The sequence below is a fragment of the Entelurus aequoreus genome, linkage group LG26 (genome assembly GCF_033978785.1).
Source record: "Entelurus aequoreus isolate RoL-2023_Sb linkage group LG26, RoL_Eaeq_v1.1, whole genome shotgun sequence".
NCBI classification, from domain to species: domain Eukaryota; kingdom Metazoa; phylum Chordata; class Actinopteri; order Syngnathiformes; family Syngnathidae; genus Entelurus; species Entelurus aequoreus.
This window is the reverse complement of record NC_084756.1, coordinates 21,366,732-21,391,251: the sequence shown is the minus strand read 5'-3', so window position 1 is coordinate 21,391,251 and position 24,520 is coordinate 21,366,732. Positions and strand designations below refer to the sequence as shown.

At 39.0% G+C, this 24,520-nt stretch overlaps 1 protein-coding gene across 5 annotated transcripts in view; it reads right to left on the bottom strand.

Moving 5' to 3' along the window:
* The window catches only part of miip (migration and invasion inhibitory protein), a 73,673-nt gene that overhangs the window by 8,935 nt on the left and 40,218 nt on the right, over positions 1 to 24,520 (bottom strand). For 3 of the 5 annotated variants that reach the window (XM_062037562.1, XM_062037558.1, XM_062037559.1), the window contains one exon: positions 356 to 521. In XM_062037562.1, coding sequence (XP_061893546.1) covers positions 356 to 521 — 166 coding nt within the window. Of the gene's footprint in view, positions 1 to 355; positions 522 to 3,206; positions 3,498 to 18,752; positions 18,838 to 24,520 lie in introns of those variants that run through there. The other 2 variants (XM_062037561.1, XM_062037560.1) reach the window with 2 other exon arrangements.

The following is a 24,520-nucleotide window of genomic DNA, read 5'->3' as shown; positions in this document are numbered from 1 at the left end:
GTTTCAGCAACTGTTATGTAAAGAAAAGGGGTAGGATTAAATAAGCTCTGCTTCTTCCTACTCCTTTTCGAACATGTTGAAAAGAGAAACTGGAAATTGTGATGTATCATGTTGTATGCTTGCACGTTCGAAATAAACTAAAACTCTAACTCTAACTCTAATATCTATCCATCCATTTTATACCGCTTGTAATATAATAATATGCATAATCTAAAATATGTATGCATAAAAAGAAAAAACATGTGTGCTTGTCTCACATGAGGATTGTGAATGATAGACAGAATTCCAAAAAAGTGAAGTTCCCCTCTAAGGAGAATATGTAGTTCACACTTTTCAAGTATATTTAGTGATTTACCTGTTCACTGCTCTGCTGTGTGTTTGATGCCAGACAAGACTTCATGCCATCCAAATCCGATGACGTTTCTGAAGTTGAGGCGTGTTCAGCTCCGACTCTTCCACAGCTGATGACCGAAGATGGCAAAGCGTTGGAACCCAGAGTGTCCATTTGTCTCTCACACATTCTGAAGATATCAGAGAAAAAAAATGGATTACTGTTAATGACATGGATCATTTGAGGCAGCAAACTAGTGACGTGCGGACCGATACTTTTGATCATTTAGTTATTTAAGATATTGTATATAATTAACAGGAACAGTGCAAAAACTAACTAAACTTGTGAATCTGACCACAAAACTTTCCTCCAGAATGTCTTATCTTTCTCCATGAGATGTTAGATGAAACAAAAATTTTGCAATTTGGCCACAATACCCAGCAATATGTTTGGAGGAGAGAAGGTAAGGCCTTTAATCCCAGGAACACCATCCCTACCATCAAGCATGGTGGTGGTAGTATTATGCTCTGGGCCTGTTTTGCTGCCAATGGAACTGGTGCTTTACAGAGAGTAAAAGGGACAATGAAAAAGGAGGATTACCTCCAAATTCTTCAGGACAACCTAAAATTATCAGCCAGGAGGTTGGGTTTCGGGCGCAGTTGGGTGTTCCAACAGGGCAATGATTCCAAACACACGTCAAAAGTGGTAAAGGAATGGCTAAATCAGGCTAGAATTAAGGTTTTAGAATGGCCTTCCCAAAGTCCTGACTTAAACATGTGGACAATGCTGAAGAAACAAGTCCACGTCAGAAAACCAACAAATTTAGCTGAACTGCAAAAATTTTGTCAAGAGGAGTGGTCAAAAATTCAACCAGAAGCTTGTGGATGGCTACCAAAAGTGCCTTATTGCAGTGAAACTTGCCAAGGGACATGTAACCAAATATTAACATTGCTGTATGTATACTTTTGACCCAGCAGATTTGGTCACATTTTCAGTAGACCCATAATAAATTCATTAAAAACAACAACAACTTCATGAATGTTTTTTGTGAACAACAAGTATGTGCTCCAATCACTCTATCACAAAAAAATAAGACTTAGAAATATTATTGGAAACTCAAGACATTATGTGTATGTAAACTTTTGACCACGATTGTATGTTTGCACAAAGTATCGGATTGGTATCGCCAATACAAGCCTGAATAAGTCGTATCGCACATGACTATAGCAAACTATTTCTACTGCAAATCATAAAACATTCCAATCCTGGTAGAATCACGCATATGTATACTGGTACTTCTTTTAATAATAATCAGGATTAGGACAGAGTAAAACAACTTGCACTGAGCCTAGTCTATAAAATCCGCTACACCTCCCTGATACCGAAGTACATGTCAAACTACTTCCTTAACGTAAATGATCGCCATAACCACAACACCAGGGGGAGCTCCACTAACCACGTTAAACCCAGATTCCGATCTAACAAAGGTCTTAACTCATTCTCCTTCTATGCCACATCAATATGGAATGCACTCCCAACAGGTGTAAAATAAAGTGCATCTCTATCCTCCTTCAAAATCGCACTAAAACAACACCTCCAGTCAACCTTTGGTTGTTATCATCAGTCATCAACAATTGAGAACAGAGAAATGGATATTGAAACAGCGTAGGTCTGACTTGGTAGGATATGTACAGCAAGTAGTGGACATAGAGACAGAGAGAGAGAGAGAGAGAGAGAGAGAGAGAGAGAGAGATCGAGATCAGAAGGCATAAGAAAAAGTATCTACATTTGATTATTAACAATCCGGGGAGGGTGTTAGTTTAGGGTTGAAGTTACCTGGAGGTGTACTTTTATTGCGGTTTTGAAGGAGGATAGAGATGCCCTTTCTTTTATACCTGTTGGGAGCGCATTCCACATTGATGTGGCATAGAAGGAGAATGAGTTAAGACCTTTGTTAGATCGGAATCTGGTGTAGCGGATTTTATAGACTAGGCTCAGTGCAAGTTGTTTAACTCTGTCCTCCACCCTGAGCAAGCCCACTTTGGAGAAGTGGGTAGGAGTGAGGTGGGATCTGGGGTGGAGGTCTAGAAGTAATCTGACTAGCTTGTTCTGGGATGTTTGGAGTTTAGATTTGAGGGTTTTGGAGGTGCTAGGGTACCAGGAGGTGCATGCGTAATCGAAAAAGGGTTGAACGAGAGTTCCCGCTAGAATCCTCATGGTGCTTTTGTTGACCAGAGAGGAGATTCTATAGAGAAATCTCGTTCGTTGGTTGACCTTTTTGATTACCTTGGTTGCCATTTTATCACAGGAAAGATTAGCCTCTAGAATGGAACCTAGGTAGGTGACCTCATCTTTCCTGGTGATAACAATGTCACCCACTTTTATAGTGAAGTCATTGACTTTCTTAAGGTTGATTAAACAAGTTGGAAAACTTATTCGGGTGTTACCATTCAGTGGTCAATTGTACGGAATATGTACTGTACTGTGCAATCTACTAATAAAAGTTTCAATCAATCATTTAAAAAAGCACCAACATTTTAAATTGTTATCATTTGCTCCGGTGTCATGTCAACACAACCTGTCGTAGACATACTTTAAGTATGTTTATTTTGTATGTCTGATAACGAGCAAAAATTAGATGAACTCATAATTTAAGGTATTTACTACAATTAACTCGTTAACATTTCCGCAGAAGACATGATGGGCGGTGTTAGCCATGATGTCTCCAGACTTGCTTGCGCTACCTAACAATAACTTTGTTGCAACCAACTCACTTATAAGCTTTGCATTTGTTTTAGTAAAGGCAAATAGTGCAAGGTAATAGTCGTTGTTAGAATTATTATTTCCTATCAATAAGCCTCTCCAAGTCTCTTACCTTTACTTATTAGTACGATAATGTTTCACTTCCGTCCCTGTGCTGCCGTACAGGTTTAGTTATGTTCTAAAAAAAAAAAAAAAACGTCCAACTTTCAACAAACAACACATTATAAACCAACCGAACGTTATAACCCGGAACATTTAACGTTCTGGGGTATTAATAACAATTTTACTCTAATAATACGACATAAAATTCACGCGTTCCACTTCAGCGTTAACCAAACGACGCCATTTTCTTTTACGATTTGAAATCAAACCTCTTCCCTCGCCCCCGTCACCGTAGCAACAAGCGACTCCAGCGATCTGATTGGCTAAGAATTTACTTCCCATAATGCCTTGATACGAAGACGTTTAAAGGGGCGGATGTGTTTACATCACACAGGAAAGATTAAGAGTACAAAAGCCCTTAAATTGATATATTTGTTAAAAAAAAACCTTTAAAGTGATTTAGGTAGCCCTTTTTGTCTCTCCATCCATCCATTGATTTTCTACCGCTTTTTTAAATAATTTTTTGTATTATTATTATTTATTAATATCTAATACTCTATCTGTATTTGCTTTTGTTTTCTTTCCTTGTTGTTGAAAGTGCCTTGAGTGTTGAGTGAATTATAAATGTATGTTTGTTGTTCAATAAAAATAAATTAAAAATAAAAATTAAAACATACAGCAGAGGGCGCCATTGACAAATTATGTTTTCAAAATACATTTAATGTGCAATGTTCAATGTAGTCATAAGAATGGCAAGAAAATAAACCCGCAAATGATTGCTGTGTACAATCAAAAAATGTTTGTAACTTTATTGGCCTTTTTGCAATGAGAAATCAAGTGAAAGTCATATTTGTTTTTGTTTTCAGGTGAGGCTCCGAGTCACCCTTAACACATTCATCCTAGCTTCTGTACATTAAAGCTGTCCATCCATGGCCCCGCCATAATGAGCGTTCAGCAGGTGTTGCAGGGTCACAGCCATAATAAAACGCTCGATCCCCCGTCTCCCGTCGAGCCAATGATGCTGAACGGCGACGCCAAGGCACCGCTCGGTATTCCAGTCACGGCTCGTTTGCCGCCAGAGCCGAGCAGGCCGGTCCCGTTTGATTAGTTGACCACGGCGGCGCCCAGTTGCACCCCATTATGATTAAACGGTGCCAGTCGTCAGCTTGTATATTTCTTCCCTGCCTCTCCAATTAACCCCCCGTTGGTGGCCTTCCAACAATTACTGCCTGCCGCCATCGCTCATTAGCCCTCAGACACACAACAACATAAATAAAGCACTTTTATTTCTGCTAAACAAAGCAACGTAAGAAAGTTTGCCACAGTGCTTGAAAATATTTTTTGAAAGCATGCTAAATGGTCATGAAAATAAATGATTTTGCAAGGATTGGCTATGGTCAGGGTCTTCATAGGGTGTATGCACTCCCTACAACATCTGGGAACGCTTCTACTGGGATATAGGATTGTCTCCAATGGGACAACTCAAATGGGACTTAGTGTGTCTAAGTGGTGTATGGACTCCATGTGTCTGCATGCACTCCCTAGAACATCAGTGCATGCTCCTTGTGATCGGCTATGGGATCTTCTACCAGATTTGGATCATATCGTTGGCCCTGCTGGTACCCTGGCTTGCCTCCTTGTATCTCCTCCCTGTTACGGAACTTCCGGAACATAGAAATCACAGCCTGATCCAACTTCTGTGAGTTCCCCCAAGACTTTATGTGGCCCTCCATGTGCCTGTATGCGCTCCCTGTAATGACTGTTTACGAAACACAGGATAAGTTGTAAATTCCTTTGTGCTGGCACATACTTGAGAGTGTTGTTTGGGTGATGACTGGTGGACTGGTGGATGGGTGCGTTGCAATTTTGGACGCATCATCAGTAGTGTCCCCCTGGGTCACTGGGCATTTCGGCCTTAACACTAGACACCCCCTCCAGGGGTGGCCAGTCACAGGGTGATCGGCCGCGGGCTTGCGTCAATCCCAATTAATCATGAGAGTTGCTTGGTGTTGAGCAGCAGACTTCTCATGGGACTATGCATGCCAGGTGCGTCCATTTCCCTGAGTCAAGCCTAAGCTGACAGCATACCTCCCGGCTTGCTACTTTGGGGCCCAGCAGGGGTCTTTCCTCCTTATGAACAGCCACTAGCTGCCTCTTTCGGCTGCCTCCGATGCAGCTTTGATGGCTATACGCAGGTTTTGGCCTCGGACTCCCAGGTCTTCAAGCAGCTTGGTAGATCTAGCCACGAAGCCTCTGCAGCCCACCTCCACTGGGCGGACCTCAATGTTCCAGCCACGATGTCGTGCTTCAGCTGCAAGCTCGGCATAGCATAGGTGTTTTCGCTCGTAAGCCTCATGTACTGAGTCCTCCCAGATTATAAACACCTTTTTTGTGAAGGAGACCAGAACACCAAGTCCGGTCTCAGGGTGGTTACGGCGATCTCCGGAGGAAACGCAAGCTGCCGGCCAAGATCAGCCAGCATCGGATAGAGGTCTTTCTCCTGGGTTGTTGCCTTCCTTACGTTGCTCCACCTCTTCTGGTGTACCGTCCTGTCTCCTGGTATCGCATCCACAGTCTTAACACTCCTGAAAGCAGCTTGGTAGATCTAGCCACAAAGCCTCTGCAGCCCACCTCCACTAGGCGGACCTCAATGTACCAGCCACGATGTTGTGCTTCAGCTGCAAGCTCGGCATAGCATAGGTGTTTTCGCTCGTAAGCCTCTTGTACTGAGTCCTGCCAGGGTACTGTGAGTTTGATTATAAACACCTTTTTTGTGAAGGGGACCAGAACACCAAGTCCGGTCTCAGTGTGGTTACGGCGATCTCCGGAGGAAACGCAAGCTGCCGGCCAAGATCAGCCAGCATCCTCCAGTCGCGGGCCAAGCGTCGCTGACCTCGCTCAGGCGGTATGGAGCCGCTCCTGACTACCTTAGCCCTTTGGCGGACAAAGGTAATTGTCTGCTGGTGGTTGGCTGGTGGTGGTGGTAGGGAGTTGTTGGCAACTCATTTGAACATGCTCCCGAAGGTCCTTTTCCCAGATCTAGCTAGATCTAATAGCAGGCTTACATTGCTCCACCTCTCCTATGGACCGTCCTGTCTCCTGGTATTACGTCCATATTATCAACATTCCTGGAAATCACAGAAGCCTTCCAAAAATTGAGATTACAGCCTGATCCATCTTCTGTGAGTTTCCTCAACACTTAAAATGAGTAATGGTCTGCATGGCCTCCATATATCTGTATGCATGCCCATGGTTTTGATGGGCTCCTTTGAGCTCTCCTACCACACATGGATACAATGGCTGAGCTCTTTCTGCGGAGTTGTTGCTTTTCTTTGATGAGTCCAACTCTCCTGGTGTACTATTCTGTCTCTTGGTATCGCACCCACACTTGTAACAATCACGGAAGTCAAAGCAAACCTTCTGAAAAAGTGTGATCATGGCATGATCCAACTTGTGTGTGTTTTGTCCAAACTTAAAGTGGCTCTTGGTGTGCCTGTATGCACTCCATACAACATCTGGACATGCTCCTGATTGTCTTTTGGAAGATCTCCAAGATTTGCATCGGATAGAGGTCTTTCTGCTGGGTTGTTGCCTTCCTTACGTTGCTCCACCTCTCCTGGTGTACCGTCCTGTCTCCTGGTATCGCGTCCACAGTCTTAACACTCCTGAAAGCCACAGCAAACCTTAAAAAAAAAGAGGTTACAGCCTGATCTATCATCTGTGAGTTTGCACAACACAATGTGGCTCATTCGTGTGCATGGGCTTCACTCTCTACAACTTCTTGGCATGATCCTCATGGTCTCCTGTGATCTCTCCTACCACACCTGGATAAGATAGAGGTCTTTCTGCTGGGTTATTGCTTTCCTTATATTGTTCCACCTCTCCTGGTGTACTAGCCTGTCTCCTGGTATCGCCGCCACACTTGTAGCACTCATGGAGATCGAAGCAACCTTGATCCAACTTCAGTGAGTTTTGTCTAGACATGCTCCTGGTTGTCTCTAGTGGGATCTACTCCAAGATTTGCATGAGATCGAGGTCTTTCTGCTGGGTTGTTGCCTTCCTTATGTTGCTTCACCTCTCCCGGTGAACCGGCCGGTCTCCTGGCATCCCCTCTACTCTTCTGACTGTTTTGAAAGTCACAGAAAACCGTCTTGGGAATGGAGATCACAGCCTGACCCAACTCCAGGCAGTTTCTTTAATGTACCTCTGTAGTGTGTATGCACTCCTCACTACAACATCTGGGTATGCTTCCGAAAGCCTAATGTGGAATGTTCTCCCACTGTTTTTGCTAGGTTGTTGCCTTCCTCAGGCCACCTCAACCTCTCCTGGTGTATGGCCAGTTTCCTTGTATCGCCTCCACATTGTCTAACACAAATATAGTTATCGTCATATAATTCAATCATTATTTCCATTTACGTCTGAAAGCTTCTTTTGTCTGCCTCATTGCAGATCCACGAATGGACAAGAAAAAAAAAAAAACTTGAGGAGGAACAGAAGAAGGTAAAAGACAATAGCACAAAAGGTACAATTAAATGTTTGCACTGCACACAAAGCCTCTTTTCAAAGGTGACATGAGAGCGCTAAATAATCTGATGGAGCAGGAGGCGACGGGTGTTTGAGGCCTGGCGACGGAAAGGTTCCTGTGCGATAAAGAAAGGGAACAGATCGATGGTGTGCTGGCGGTGTGTGGATGCCATTAAGATCAAGGAGATTAGAGCTGTCACAGCACTTTGCCGCCTGCCTGCCACAATGTGACCACAAGGTTGATGGCGATTCTAAGTAACAACATTAATAGTAGTAGTAGTGCTCATTATTGTCAATATTGGACGTTCATATTAGATTAGTTTATCATAGAAACGTACAGATCATATTTCTGCTCCAAGGCAGTACATGTCAAAATTACAGTCCTTTCTTGTTTTTTTTAATGTCACAACTTTATTGTAGAATTTTTACAAATGAAAAAGGACAGTAAGATCTATTTATTACAGTTATTTTCTTGAAAATATTACTATATTTGAATTATATTACATTTACCTAATTTTCATTATATTCAAACTTTTGCCCGTAACTTTATCTGTCTATATTATTACTTTTTTTTTTTTAATGCAATACTGCGTCTTTTTACTGACAAAAGGAAACTTACTTCTAAAAGCAAAAGGTATTTTGTCACTTTAGGGATATCACAATGGATTTGATTTTGTATGTACTTTATGTCATATTTTATTCATTATGGTACTTTTTTGTCACTTAGAATATTGTTAAAGTATATATCTATTTTTATATTGCTCTTTTTTTTTTCATTTTATTTTTATTGACATCCAGCATCAGACATTCCTATCCATTACATCATATTCACATAAATCATACATCTATTGTCTGCCCTAAATGTCAAAATATTTTTGTTGATATCCCATCCATACCACCCACCCCCCAACCCCTCAAAAAAGAAAGAAACAACAAAAAAACAAAGTAATATCTACAAATACATCGATTAAATAAACAAAACAAAAAAAACAAAAACAAAAAAACAACAACAAAAAGAGGAAATAATAATACATTAATAGTAATAATAAAATAAAATATAAACGGATACATATATATACATATGTACATACATATACACACATATACATACATACATATACACATATAGGGATATAGGATTTTTTTTTTTGCAGTACAATCACGAATTCAAAAAATTAAAGTCAGGTTTATGGGGCGTGACATAGTTGACCCAATTTTCCCAGTATGAAGTAAATTTCTCCAATTTATAATTAATAAAGACAGTTATCTTCTCCATTTTATATATGTCCATTGTTGATTCCATCCATTGCTTCAAAGTTGGGCAATATTGCGTGTTTTTACTGACAAAAGGAAACTTTTTACTTCTGAAAGCAAAATTAATTTTGTCACTTTAGGGATATCACAATGGATTTGATTTTGTATGTACTTTGTCATATTTTATTCAATATGGTACTTTTTTGTCACTTAGAATATTGTTAAAATATATATCTATTTTTATAGTGTTTTTTTTTTATTTTTGGTATGAACATTATTATGTAAACTCCAAGTTATTGTTTTTTTTGTTGTTGCTATTTTTGTATTACAACATTTTATTATTGATCATGTTGTACTGCATTGTAATCTTTTGTTTTGTGATTGTGTGGTGTTTTTTGCCTGGCCCCCAGGAACAATAGTCTCCACTGCAGTGTAGACCAATGGGGATCCTTAATAAACTGAACTAAACTAAACAATATGAAAATGTCTTATTACTGATATTGTGTCCAAACTGATCATGGTTATTATTATTGTCACGGTACTTTTGAATGTGCTCAAAAAGTACTTATGAATATTTTTACCAAGTTTTATTTAAAAATGTCATAAAATAAATAGACACACAATATGCTGTTTTAGGAGATTAAATATTAATTATTGTTCTGGTTTCTTCAAAGTCATATTATTTTCATTTGAGTGCATTAATATGTTTATCTTCTTCCGTTTTAATTTGTAATTGCTTTGATGTTTTTTATGATAAAGAAAACAACGGCTGTCACTTTACAGTTTATGTGACGTCACAAGAGTTTGCATCCTGTTATTATTCCTTCTGATCTTTTAACCTTTTTTTAAAGCAGAAAAATAATTTTTTTTATATTACGGTATTTTTCGGACTATAAGGCGCACTTAAAATTCTTTCATTTTCTCAAAAATCGACAGTGCGCCTTATAACCCGGTGCGCCTAATGTACAGAATAACTCTGGTTGTGCTTACCGACCTCGAAACAATTTTATTTGGTACATGGTGTAATGATGAGGGTGACCAGTAGATGGCAGTCATACATAAGAGATACGTGTACACTGAAATATGACGCCAGTAAACAACACCAAAACTATAAATGTTCCATTGAAAATAAAGAACAATACACACGGCACTCAAAAACCTCTCAAAATGTTTTAGTACGACTTTGAAGCCACACCGCTAGATGGATTGTCGGCCCATTACGGCTACCGTAATCAGAGATACAAGTATTACTATGGTGTGTGTATAAGGACCGCAAAATAGCACCCATTAGCAGACATATTACCTGGTGTTTTGTTTCACAATATTAGTCAAAACCAACTTTTCTTACCTTCTGGTACCTGCTGGTGTGTATTTGAGATCTGCATAAGTATGCTTTTGTATGAAAAAAAACCTGAATAGACCCGCTCATCGGCAGTGCGCCTTATAATCCGGTGCGCTCTATGGTCCAGAAAATAGGGTATATTTTTTTCCGTCATAATAAAATAAATTTTTCCCTAAAAAAATTAAAATAAAAATAAAAATAATGATAGTAATAAGTATTTTATTCTTGTAATATTACTACGTTATTTCTGTTAATATCATGTTGTTTTTACTTAAAATATATTGTAATAATGACTCATTCTTCTTAATATACCATATTTTCCTACTGTAAGCACCATTTTCTACAAAAGGCATTATTCATATTGTGTTAATGTGATGTATATTATAACAAAAATAATTGTGATGTAATTGAATTTTGAGGTATATGCAGTTTAAGTGAACAGTTATGGAGACGCCTTCGAAGCGATTCCGTACCACAATCAGCGACCTCAGGGAAGGGAAAGGAGTGCACGGTCAACACCGTGTATGGTGGGGAAGGTGCACTGCTGACCTCGACTCAGGGTGTTGTGGCTCGGTAGAGGGAATACTTCAAAGACCTCTTCAATCCCACCTACATGTCTTCCTATGAGAAAGCAGTACCTGGGGAATCTGCGGTGGGCTCTCCTATTTCTGGGGCTGAGGTTGCCGAGGTAGTTAATAAGCTCCTCTGTGGCAGGGCCCTGGGGGTAGATGAGATCCGCCCGGAGTTCCTTAGGGCTCTGAATGCTGTGGGGCTGTCTTGGTTGACAAGACTCTGCTACATTGTGTATACATCGGGGACGGTGCTATTGAATTGGCAGACCGAGGTGGTGGTTTCTCTTTCTTTAAGAAGGGGAATTGGAGGGTGTGTTCCAATTATCGTGGGATCACACTCCTCAGCCTTCCCGGTAAGGTCTATTGTATCCTTCAGGGCGTATGGGAGTTTGCCCAACCAGTCTAGATGTGCTTTGTGGACTTGAAGAAGGCATTCGACCGTGTCTCTTGGGAAGTCCTGTGGGGTGTGCTCAAAGAGTAAGGGGTATCGGACCGTCTGATTGTGGCGGTCCACTCCCGGCATGATCTGTGTCAGAGCTCGGTGAGCATTGTCGGCAGTAAGTTGGACCCGTTTCCAGTGAGGATTGGACTCCACCAAGGCTGCCCTTTGTCACCGATTCTGTTCATAACTTTTATGCACAGAATTTCTAGGCGCAGTCAGGGCGTTGAGGGGACCCATACCTGGAATGGGAATCACCACCTCCAAGTCTGAGTCAATGGTTTTCGCACGGAAAAGGCTGGAGGGCCATCTCCGGATTGGGAAAGAGATATTACCCCAAGTGGAGGAGTTCAAGTACCTCGGAGTCTTGTTCACGAGTGAGGGAAGAGTGGATTGGGAGATTGACAGGTGGAACTGTCTTGAGTAATGTGGACCCTGTATCGATCCGTTGTGGTGGAGATGGAGCTGAGTCGCACGGCAAAGCTCTCAATATACCGGTCGATCTATGTTACCATCCTGAAAATGGTAATTAAAATATATATTTTTTCACATTTCTATTTACACCAATTACATATCGTACCAACAAAAGCACTGATGAATACCGGTATCAATGAGGAATATCGATATTGGTATTAGTATCGGTAAAATCTTACCGATATCCATCCCTAATGTCAGATATAATATCATCTTTAAAAATTATGTCATCATCCCCAAACATCCTTTCCACTGATGGAATAAGAAAAGTGTCCAAAATGCAGCCTCATCTCATCAATGATTTGCATATTTTCTTCAGGCAGTCGTCTTCATAAATGTAATTGGAACGGCACCAAATAAAAGTTCTAGCCTCATCACTCTGCCCAATGCAGATTTGAGATTCACTTGCTTTAATCCAGTCATTCGTAGACCACCATTGCTTTTTTTTTTTAGCCCATTGTAACCTTGTTTTTTGCTGTTTAGTTGTGAATGACGGCTTTCGTTGAGCTTTTCTGTGTTTGAATCCTATTTCCTTTAGGCGGTTTCTTCCAGTTCGGTCGCAGACAGTCAATTGCTCTTCATTCGTTTTGCAGTGCATTTTCTGTTTTACATTATGCAATATGTGCAATCTACTAATAAAAGTTTCAATCAATCAATCAATCAATCAATGCTTTATCTATCTTGACATTATTCTTTCCTTGGTCTGCAGTCCCAACCGTCCCATGTTTGTACTTGGTCCTGATTTTAGACATAGCTGACTGTGAACAATCAACATATTTTGCAAAAGTGGGTGATGATTTACCTTCTTGAAGACGTTTGATAATCCTCTTCTTTGTTTTAATTGACATGTGTCGTGGTGGAGCCATGACTCATGTCTATCCACCTGGCGCAACAGCTCTCCAAGGTGAGAACACTACTTTTCAACTACAAGACTAATAAACCGATCGAACGCAGATAGGATAGACTTTTATTCATCCCACAATGGGGTAATTACAGGTTGATTCCGTCATTTATTTTACTTTGCTTGATCTAAAAATGTAACGGTCACTGAGCACCACCATTTATATTCTTGATTTATTTTAGTGTTTCATAAAGCCAGAAAATTGCCATTTTAAATTACCATAGTTGCGTGTCAAGTCTATTATCTGCTTTTGTCTACAGAATTTAACAATTAAATTAAAAATTTTCCAAGTCTGTTGTTTCATAATCATTTTTTTTCATGAACAAATATTACTTTATTCTTACGATATTACGACTTTTTCTTGTAATTTTACTTTTTCTTCTCTTGAAAATAGATGACTTCATTCTCGTAATATTGCAGCTTTTTGTCAAAATAAGATTTTTTACTTGTAATATTGCTATCTTGTGAGTTCTTTGTCATGGTATTGAGGCCTTAAAGGCCTACTGAAAGCCACTACTACCGACCACGCAGTCTGATAGTTTATATATCAATGATGAAATCTTAACATTGCAACACATGCCAATACGGCCGGGTTAACTTATAAAGTGCAATTTTAAATTTCCCGGGGAACTTCCGGCTGAAAACGTCTATGTATGATGACGTTTGCGCGTGACGTCAATGGTTGAAACGGAAGTATTCGGACACATTGTATCTCAATACAAACAGCTCTTTTTTTCATCGCAAAATTCCACAGTATTCTGGACATCTGTGTTGGTGAATCTTTTGCAATTTGTTTAATGAACAATGGAGACTGCAAAGAAGAAAGCTGTAGGTGGGATCGGTGTATTAGCGGACGGCTGCAGCAACACAACCAGGAGGACTTTGACTTGGATAGCAGTTGCGCTATCCGACGCTAGCCGCCGACCGCATCGATGATCGGGTGAAGTCCTTTGTCGCGCCGTCGATCGCTGGAACGCAGGTGAGCACGGGTGTTGATGAGCAGATGAGGGCTGGCGTAGGTGGAGCGCTAATGTTTTTATCATAGCTCTGACGAGGTCCCGTAGCTAAGTTAGCTTCAATGCTAGGCTTCGACAGGCGGCACAGCATTTACCGTGTAGTTACAGGTCCAGTGTTTGGTTCGGTGTCTCCTGATAGTAGTATTGTTGATCTTCTGCCTATCCTTCCAGTCAGGGGCTTATTTCTTTTGTTTCTATCTGCATTTAAGCAGGATGCTATCACGTTAGCTCTGTAGCTAAAGTGCTTCGCCGATGTATTGTCGTGGAGATAAAAGTCACTGTGAATGTCCATTTCGCGTTCTCGACTCTCATTTTCAAGAGGATATAGTATCCGAGGTGGTTTAAAATACAAATCCGTGATCCACAATAGAAAAAGGAGAAAGTGTGGAATCCAATGAGCCCTTTTACCTAAGTTACGGTCAGAGCGGAAAAAAAAACCGTCCTGCACTGCACTCTAGTCCTTCACTCTCACGTGCCTCATCCACAAATCTTTCATCCTCACTCAAATTAATGGGGTAATCGTCGCTTTCTCGGTCCGAATCGCTCTCGCTGCTGGTGTAAACAATGGGGAAATGTGAGCAGCCCTTCAACCTGCGACGTCACGCTACTTCCGGTACAGGCAAGGCTTTTTTTATCAGCGAGCAAAAGTTGCGAAGTTTATCGTCGATGTTCTCTACTAAATCCTTTCAGCAAAAATATGGCAATATCGCGAAATGATCAAGTATGACACATAGAATGGATCTGCTATCCCCGTTTGAATAAAAAAAAATCATTTCAGTAGGCCTTTAAATATCCTAGTATTTCAACTTGTTTTTCTCATTAAGTAGTCAAATTAGAATCTTCCTTTTCCTAAAATTACATCGTTTTCAAAAACAGGACCTCATTTTCAGTTTTTTTTTCTCAGAATATATATATTTTATGATTTCTTTTTTGTAATATTGTCATATATTTTTTCTTGAAATAAAATAACTAAATGTACATATTTTTATTAGTTGTTTTGCATATTTAATTTTATATTCTCTTGACAGTACAACTGACAAAAAATACTTTGTAGTCGTATTATTACTGCTTTTTTTCCTTGTTTTATTAGGACTACACTTGTTTTATTAGGACTATGTCACATTAGGTCTGTTTTCTTTATTTTCTATTTCTATTTATTACGCACGATAAAGTTCTGTCTCGTAAAGGTATATTTAAAAGTTGCGAATGACAAGTTTTAATGATTGCAGGCATGTTATCGCAGTCACCCCGGCTCATGCTTTCCTTCGAAGACGCCAAGCGGTCGGCCATGTTTCCTGGACCTGGCGGTGGCGGTTTGGCGTGTGATTGATGCTTCGAGTCCATCAGCAGTGTGACCTCATTTCAGCTTTTATATGCCAGCGCAGAGCTTAATGGCCCCCGTGTTTCAGGCTGCGGTAAATCAGCACCGAAGCAACGAACCTGCTAATTACTGTATTTATTTGGCCGATGAGGGAATACGTGTCACGTGACCACAAGCCGACCAGGTTCAGTGCCGTTATCACCGCAAAGAAAACACACGGAAGTGATATTTGTCTAGTTTCATGTCAAAGTCAGCAGCTCAAAGGGAGACCCGACCCAAGATGCCCCAGGTACACGAGATCAAATGTTAGGTTTTGAAGCAATCCTTGTTTTTTGGGTTTATTTTTTTGCTGCAAAGGCAAATAAAAAAAACAGACTGAAAAGGAAAAATAAAACTATGACAAGAATTTTGCTAATTTTTCCTCTTCTTTTTCTGTCACTTCCGTGAGGAACATCAAGGGATTTTTGTCTACAGCAGGGGTGTCCAAACTTTTTCCACTGAGGGCCGCACATTGAAAAATCAAAGCTAGCAGGGGCCTTTTTGATATTTTTTATTTTAAAAACCAATACAATATATGTATAAAACATATACATTTAGGCTTCCACTCAGGCTTGGTCCAAAAAATATTAAAAATGTGTCATTATTCTGTATTATTATTTCTGTTATTATTCAAGTTTTTAAATCTCTAGATCAACATTAGGTCTATCTGTCAATATAAAAATTTTTAAAGATTTAAATTGTAGGCTCTTTTTGTCAAAGAAAACCCTGTTTTTTTAATGAAAAAAACACAAAATATGCAATATTTTCACCCAATAAAATTTTTAAGTGGGATATTTGAGATTATATAATAATTGGAGCCTTAAAAAGGTCAATAACTCATAACACAATTGATTTTAATTCATTATTATTTTTTGAGCAATGACACTTAAAAACTAATCACACTAAAATTGTACGGGATCCAAAAGGGTCCTACTCATTAAAGTGTTAAAAAAATAAATTATATACAGTATATATTTTTTTATTGTTTACCTTTAACACAATAATCTTGAGATCAACTTCAGATCTATCTGTCAATTATAAGTTTTATTGTTGTTTATGTTTTTTGTTTGTTCGTTTTAGGCCCTTCTTTAAAAAAAACAGCTTGTTTTTTTACATGGCAAACACAAAATATGCAACATTTTCCCCAAAAAAGATCTCAAAATATTTAATGTGATGTAATTGGAGCCTTGAATAGGTCAATAATTCATAATGACATTGATTTTGATTAATTATTTTTTTAAAGAAAGAAACAGCCTGCATGGCAGCTTTGTGTGATTAGAGTAAACATAGCTACATTTTCTTGTTACATTTCACCTGTTTGCTCTTTAAATAGCACATTTAATGTTTATTATTTTATTCAATCCTATTTTTAAAATGTGCCGTGGGGCCGTTAAAAAATTACCTGCGGGCCGCAAATGGCCCCGGGGCCGCACTTTAGGATCCTCCATGCTGCTCTCATGTTGTTTTTGATCCTGTCTAATAAATGACTTATACTATTTCTTACATGCTCGTAAGCTTGTTTTTATGTTATATTTATATTTTGATGATAAATGTCGTTCTAAGTCATTTTTTCTGTCCTCTTTAGTGTTCACATATACTCTACACTGCAAAAACTGAAATCTAAGTAAGACTACATTTCTCAAATAAGGGTGATATTTGCTTATTTAAGATAATTCTTCTCACTAAGCAGATTTTATGTTAGAGTGTTTTACTTGTTTTAAGTGTGTTGGTCCTAAATGATCTCAGTAAGATATTACAGCTTGTTGCTGAGATGTTATGACCTATATTGAGCAAAACATGCTTGAAACTAGAATATCAACTGTTGCAAAGCTGTGTCATCAACACTCACAAGTATAAAACTACTTTTTTAAAGTAATAATTTCTTATTTCAAGCATGTAAAAAAAAAAAAATCATGATTTTGACACAATCGTGTCTCATAATTAAAACAGATGACGGCCAAATGGACTTTGCTGTTTATTTTTCAATGAAACAATAGAAAATACGTACTCATATAGTAGTACAGTTATTAGTGAGAATATATATATTTTTGGGTTCATTGAGGTTAGCTAATTTTACTTGTTTTGGAAAGTCTTGACAAGCCAAATTTTCTTGTTCTATTGGCAGATAATTTTGCTTAGTTCAAATAAAATACCCCTCATTTTTGTATTTTTTTTTCTTGTTTTTGAACACGGACATTTAGTATAGCTTCTGCACCCTTGCTCTCTCTCATCTAATACATAAAAGTCATTACTATGTGTAACGTTACAGTGGCCAAACACATTTATTGATGCTGTTTAGGATCCTCCATGTTGCTCTCATGTTGTTTTTGTTCCTGTCTAATAAACGACTGATATAATTTCCTACATCAATCAATCAATCAATGTTTATTTATATAGCCCTAAATCACAAGTGTCTCAAAGGGCTGCACAAGCCAAAACGACATCCTCGGTTCAGATCCCACATCAGGGCAAGGAAAAACTCAACCCAATGGGACAATGAGAAACCTAATATTGTGAGAGTCCAGTCCATAGTGGATCTACATGCTCGTAGTATGCGAATTTGCTGGTTTTTATGTTATGTTTATGTATTGATGATAAATGTCGTGCAAAGTCAGTTTTTCTGTCCTCTTTAGTGTTCACATATCCTCTACCACATTTAGTATAGCTTCTGCACCCTTGCTCTCTCTCCATCTAATACATAAAAGTAGAGATGTCCGATAATGGCTTTTTTGCCGATATCCGATATTCCGATATTGACCAACTTTTAATTACCGACACCGATATATACAGTTGTGGAATTAACACATTAGTATGCCTAATTTTGTTGTGATGCCCCGCTGGATGCATTAAACAATGTAACAAAGTTTTCCAAAATAAATCAACTCAAGTTATGGAAAAAAGTGTCAAGGCGTGGACTATGGGGTTTGTTTTCCCGGAATGCAAAGGAAAGTTGGCGCGGGCAAGGCGTGAGGGTAAGGACATCTTTTAATTAATACTATATGGAATGCCCTCCCGGTAAAAGTTAGAGATGCTACCTCAGTAGAAGCATTTAAGTCTCATCTTAAAACTCATTTGTATACTCTAGCCTTTAAATAGACTCCCTTTTTAGACCAGTTGATCTGCCGTTTCTTTTCTTTTCTTTTCTTTTCTACTCTGCTCCCAACCCGGGGTGGACCGCTAGCCTGTCCATCGGATGGGGACATCTCTACGCTGCTGACCCGTCTCCGCTCGGGATGGTTCCTGCTGGCCCCACTATGGACTGGACTTTCGCTGATGTGTTGGACTTTCACAATATTATGTCAGACCCACTCGACATCCATTGCTTTCGGTCTCCCCTAGAGGGGGGGGGGGTTACCCACATATGCGGTCCTCTCCAAGGTTTCTCATAGTCATTCACATTGACGTCCCACTGGGGTGAGTTTTCCTTGCCCGTATGTGGGCTCTGTACCGAGGATGTCGTTGTGGCTTGTACAGCCCTTTGAGACACTTGTGATTTAGGGCTATATAAATAAACATTGATTGATTGATTAATTGATTGATAAAAAAGGAACAAAAGGCGCGCACAAGGCGGAAGTACAAAAACTTGGCTAATGAAACAAAAACTTGCACAAAGGCAGAAACTATGAACATGAAGCAAAACGTCACTAACTATGGCATTAATAACAAAAACTTACTTGGCATGGAACTATGGAAACATGGGTAGCAGAAGTCATCAGAGGTAAACAGGGGTCACAGAGTTAATGTCGCCAGGCCGACCAACAGAAAATGAAAAGCTTAAATAACACAGACATGATTAACAACAGGTGCGTGAGTGCAAATGAATCAGGTGTGTGACATGAGGACAGGTGAAAACTAATGGGTTGTCATGGAAACAAAACAGGGAGTGAAAAAAGAGGAACTGACAAAATCCAAAAAAGCACATGGCCAAACAAAACATGATCACACAGACATGACAAAAAGTGCCAACATGGCACTGCCATATTTATTATTGAAGTCACAAAGTGCATCATTTTTTTTTAACTTGCCTCAAAACAGCAGCTTGGAATTTGGGACATGCTCTCCCTGAGAGAGCATGAGGAGGTTGAAGTGGGTGGGGTAGGGGGTAGCGGGGTGTGTATATTGTAGCGTCCCGGAAGAGTTAGTGCTGCAAGGGGTTCTGGGTATTTGTCCTGTTGTGTTTATGTTGTGTTACGGTGTGGATGCGGATGTCATTCTTGTTTGGTGTGGGTTCACAGTGTGGCGCATATTTGTAACAGTGTTAAAGTTGTTTATACGGCCACCCTCAGTGTGACCTGTATGGCTGTTGACCAAGTATGCGTTGCATTCACTTGTGAGTGTGAAAAGCCGTAGATATTATGTGACTGGGCCGGCACACAAAGGCAGTGCCTTTAAGGTTTAAAGGCGCTCTGTACTTCTCCCTACGTCCGTGTACACAGTGGCGTTTTAAAAAAACATAAATTTTACTTATTGAAACAGATACCGCTAATTTTGAAACCGATACCGATAATTTCCGATATTACGTTTTAAAGCATTTATCGGACGATAATAAAAGTCATTACTGTGCGTAACGTTACAGTGGCCAAACATATTTATTGATGCTGTTTAGGATCCTCCATGTTGCTCTAAAACAGGGGTCACCAACATTTTTGAAAGCAAGAGCTACTTCTTGGGTAGTGATTAATGCGAAGGACTACCAGTTTGATACACACTTCAATAAATTGCCAGAAATAGCCAATTTGCTCAATTTACCTTTAACTCTATGTTATTATTAATAATTAATGATATTTACACTTAATTGAACGGTTTAAAAGAGGAGAAAACACGAAAAAAAATGACAATTAAATTTTGAAACATAGTTTATTTTCAATTTCGACTCTTTAAAATTCAAAATTCAACCGAAAAAAAGAAGAGAAAAACTAGCTAATTCGAATCTTTTTATGGAACATCATTAGTAATTTTTCCTGATCAAGATTCATTTTAGAATTTTGATGACATGTTTTAAATAGGTTCAAATCCAATCTACACTTTGTTAGAATATATAACAAATTGGATCAAGCTATATTTCTAACAAAGACAAATCATTATTTCTTCTAGATTTTCCAGATCAAAATTTTTTAAAGAAATTCAAAAGACTTTGAAATAAGATTTAAATTTGATTCTACAGATTTTCTAGATTTGCCAGAATAATTTTTTTGAATTTTAATCATAATAAGTTTGAAGAAATATTTCACAAATATTCTTCGTCGAAAAAACAGAAGCTAAAATGAAGAATTAAATTAAAATGTATTTATTATTCTTTACAATAAAAAATAATAATTTACTTGAACATTGATTTAAATTGTCAGGAAAAAAGAGGAAGGAATTTAAAAAGGTAAAAAGGTTGTATTTTTTCTCTAAAATTGTCTTTCTGAAAGTTATAAGAAGCAAAATAAAAAAATTAATGAATTTATTTAAACAAGTGAAGACCAAGTCTTTAAAATATTTTCTTGGATTTTCAAAATCTATTTGAGTTTTGTCTCTCTTAGAATCAAAAATGTCGAGCAAAGCGAGACCAGCTTGCTAGTAAATAAATAAAATTTAAAAAATAGAGGCAGCTCACTGGTAAGTGCTGCTATTTGAGCTATTTTTAGAACAGGCCAGCGGGCTACTCATCTGGTCCTTACGGGCTACCTGGTGCCCGCGGGCACCACGTTGGTGACCCCTGCTCTAAAATGTTGTTTTTGTTCCTGTCTAATAAATGACTGATATTTTTTCCTACATGCTCGTAATATGCGAGTTAGCTTGTTTTTATGTTATGTTTTGTATGTATTGATTATTGATTATAAATGTCATAGAAAGTCAGTTTTTCTGTCCTCTTTAGTGTTCACATATCCTCTACCACATTTAGCTTCAGCACCCCTTGCTCTCTCTCCATCTCATACACAAAAGTCATTACAATATCCTAATTAAAAAGCTTTTAAGCTTGTTTTTCAGGCCGACTAATCACAGAACACACAGTCCGCTACTTTTTTTTTTACAAGCACCTAACAACAAAGCCAATGGTCAAATTGACCGCTTCTGCATGTAAACATCATTAGGACCCTCACAGGTGGGGGGGGGATACGACCACGACAACGATAACAAAACACAGCAACAAAAGACGCTGCAAAGCAAACACAGCTGGCCACGGTGCAGCTGGAGTGTCAGCGGCGTACCGGCAACAAAAAATAAATCAGCGAAGAAAAAGGAGGCACACAAAAAGAAATGCATTAGTCGCAAAGAATAAAGCCATTTTTTGGTGTGTTGACTTCAACACTAAGTGCTACAGTGCCTTACTTTCAAATACAGCATTTTTACAAGCTTTTTACACCTCAAAAATATTGTCTGCTGTGCAAACACCTTCGCTTTCAATCAGTTTACTTAATTTGGCATAGAGAAAATTGCTTTTCTGCTTTAGTTCGTAAATGAAAAAAAAAAAAAAAGAGGTCTGCAGCTGTCAATCCAGCAGAGGGCGCTATCTTACAAGTACCACTAGATAAAGCCCACCAGTGATGGAATAGAGCGGGGGTGGTCAAACCGTGGTACGTGTACCACTAGTAGTACGCCAAAGTATCACTTGATTAAATTACAGTGTTTTATTTTTCTATTTTCAAACACAGTGTTACTCTTCAAATTGTGTGTGATGTTACAGTGGCCAAAAAATATTAAACATACTTGTTAAATAAAACCTCTCCCTTGTTTTTAATGAATACTTAGGCCCACTATACTAGAGTATTTTAATGTTGGCCATTATGGTGGTACTTGGAAAGACAGGTTTTTCTTCTAAAGTGAAAACAAGTTTGAGAATCACTGGAATAGTACAAAACCCAAAACCAGTGAAGTTGGCACGTTGTGTAATTCGTAAATAAAAACAGAATACAATGATTTGCAAATCCTTTTCAACTTATATTCAATTAAATAGACTGCAAAGACAATATATTTAATGTTCGAACTGAGAAACTTAATTTTTTGCAAATCATTAACTTGGAATTTAATGGCAGCAACACATAAATAGCAACAAAGTTGGCACAGGGGCATGTTCACCACTGTGTTGCATGGCCTTTCCTTTTAACAACACTCAGTAAACGTTTGGGAACTGAGGAGACCAATTTTTGAAGCTTTTCAGATGGAATTCTTTCCCATTCTTGCTTGATGTACAGCTTAAGTTGTTCAACAGTCCGGGGGTCTCCGTTGTGGTATTTTAGGCTTCATAATGCGCCACACATTTTCAATGGGAGACAGGTCTGGACTACAGGCAGGCCAGTCTAGTACCCGCACTCTTTTACTATGAAGCCACGCTGTTCAAACACGTGGCTTGGCACTGTCTTGCTGAAATAAGCAGGGGCGTCCATGATAACGTTGCTTGGATGGCAACATATGTTGCTCCAAAATCTGTATGTACCTTTCAGCATTAATGGCGCCTTCACAGATGTGTAAGTTACCCATGCCTTGGGCACTAATACACCCCCAAACCATCACAGATGCTGGCTTTTCAACTTTGCGCCTATATGGTTCTTTTCCTCTTTGTTCCGGAGGACACGACGTCCACCGTTTTCAAAAAAAACAATTTCAAATGTGGACTCATCAGACCACAGAACACTTTTCCACTTTGCATCAGTCCATCTTAGATGAGCTCGGGCCCAGCGAAGCCGGCGGCATTTCTGGGTGTTGTTGATAAATGGCTTTTGCTTTGCATAGTAGAGTTTTAACTTGCACTTACAGATGTAGCGACAAACTGTAGTTACTGACAGTGGTTTTCTGAAGTGTTCCTGAGCCCATGTGGTGATATCCTTTACACACTGATGTCGCTTTTTGATGCAGTACCGCCTTAGGGATCGGAGCTCCGTAATATCATCAATTACGAACAGTGATTTCTCCAGATTCTCTGAACTTTTTGATGATATTACGGACCGTAGATGGTGAAATCCATAAATTCCTTGCAATAGCTCATTGAGAAATGTTGTTCTTAAACTGTTTGACAATTTGCTGACGCATTTGTTGACAAAGTGGTAAACCCTCGCCCCATCCTTGTTTGTGAATGACTGAGCATTTCACGGAAGCTGCTTTTATACCCAATCATGGCACCCACCTGTTCCCAATTAGCCTGTTCACCTGTGGGATGTTCCAAATAAGTGTTTGATGAGCATTCCTCAACTTTCTCAGTCTTTTTTGCCACTCGTGCCAGCTTTTTTGAAACATGTTGCAGGCATCAAATTCCAAATGAGCTAATATTTGCAAAATATAAAGTTTTCCCGTTCTAACGTTAAGTTTCTTGTCTATGCAGTCTATTCAAATGAATATAGGTTGACAAGGATGTGCAAATCATTGTATTTTGTCTTTATTTACGGTTTACACAACGTGCCAACTTCACTGGTTTTGGGTTTTGTACAGAGAAATTCTGAAAACCAAGGGAAGCGATACCTATAAACGCCCACAAGGTGACAGCATCACTCGGCAAACACCTTCCTGTTAGGTGTCTTCAAAGGCTAGGGGTGATTACGGTACTTTTGCTTAGTTGTTTATTTATACAGTGGATAAAATGTTCTTTTTTTTAACCACAAATTGTTTTAAACAACAAGCAATACTCAGAGGCCACAAGGCATCAAGCGGCAAATGTGTCTTCAAAGGGTAGGAGTGAGTACTTTAGTTAAGTTGTGGTTTTTTATAGAGCCCTGCGACACCGAGAGGGACAAGCTGTAGAAAATGGATGGATAGATAACCTTTTTTTTTATACTGCAAATTGTTGTAAAAAAAAGAAGCTGTAAAAGGCCACTAAGCGATAGTATCACTCTGCACAGCCTTTCTATTAGACGCCTCCAAAGAGTAGGCGTGAGTACTTTTGCTTTTTTTTGGATAACCTTTTTTATTATGACAGATTGTGTTAAACAACACAAACAATAAATATAAAAGGCCACAAGGTGATAGCATCACTTGACAAACACCTTCCTATAATTTACCTTCATAGAGTAGGGGTGAGTACCTGTGCTTAGTATCTCTCTGCACACACCTTCGTGTCATGCGTCTTCAAAGAGTAAGGGTGAGTACTATTGCTTAGTGGTTTTATTATTCGATAGATATTCTTTTTTTTTTTTAATGCTACAAGTTGTGTTAAACAACACAAGCAATACCTATAAAAGACCACTAGGTGACAGTATTGCTCTGCAAACACCTTCCTGTTATCCTGGCAGGTGTCTTCCAAATACAGGGGTGAGTACTTTTGCTTAGTCGTAGTTTCATCACACAGTGGACACGTTTCCTATTTTATACTGCAGATTGTTTTAAATACAAGCAATACCTATTTGGGCTTTTGAGGGATAGTATCGCCCTGCAAACACCTTATCGGGTGTGAAAAGGCGCTTATTTTTGTTTTATTATATATAGGGCTGCAACAACTAATCGATTAAATCGATTATTAAAATAGTTG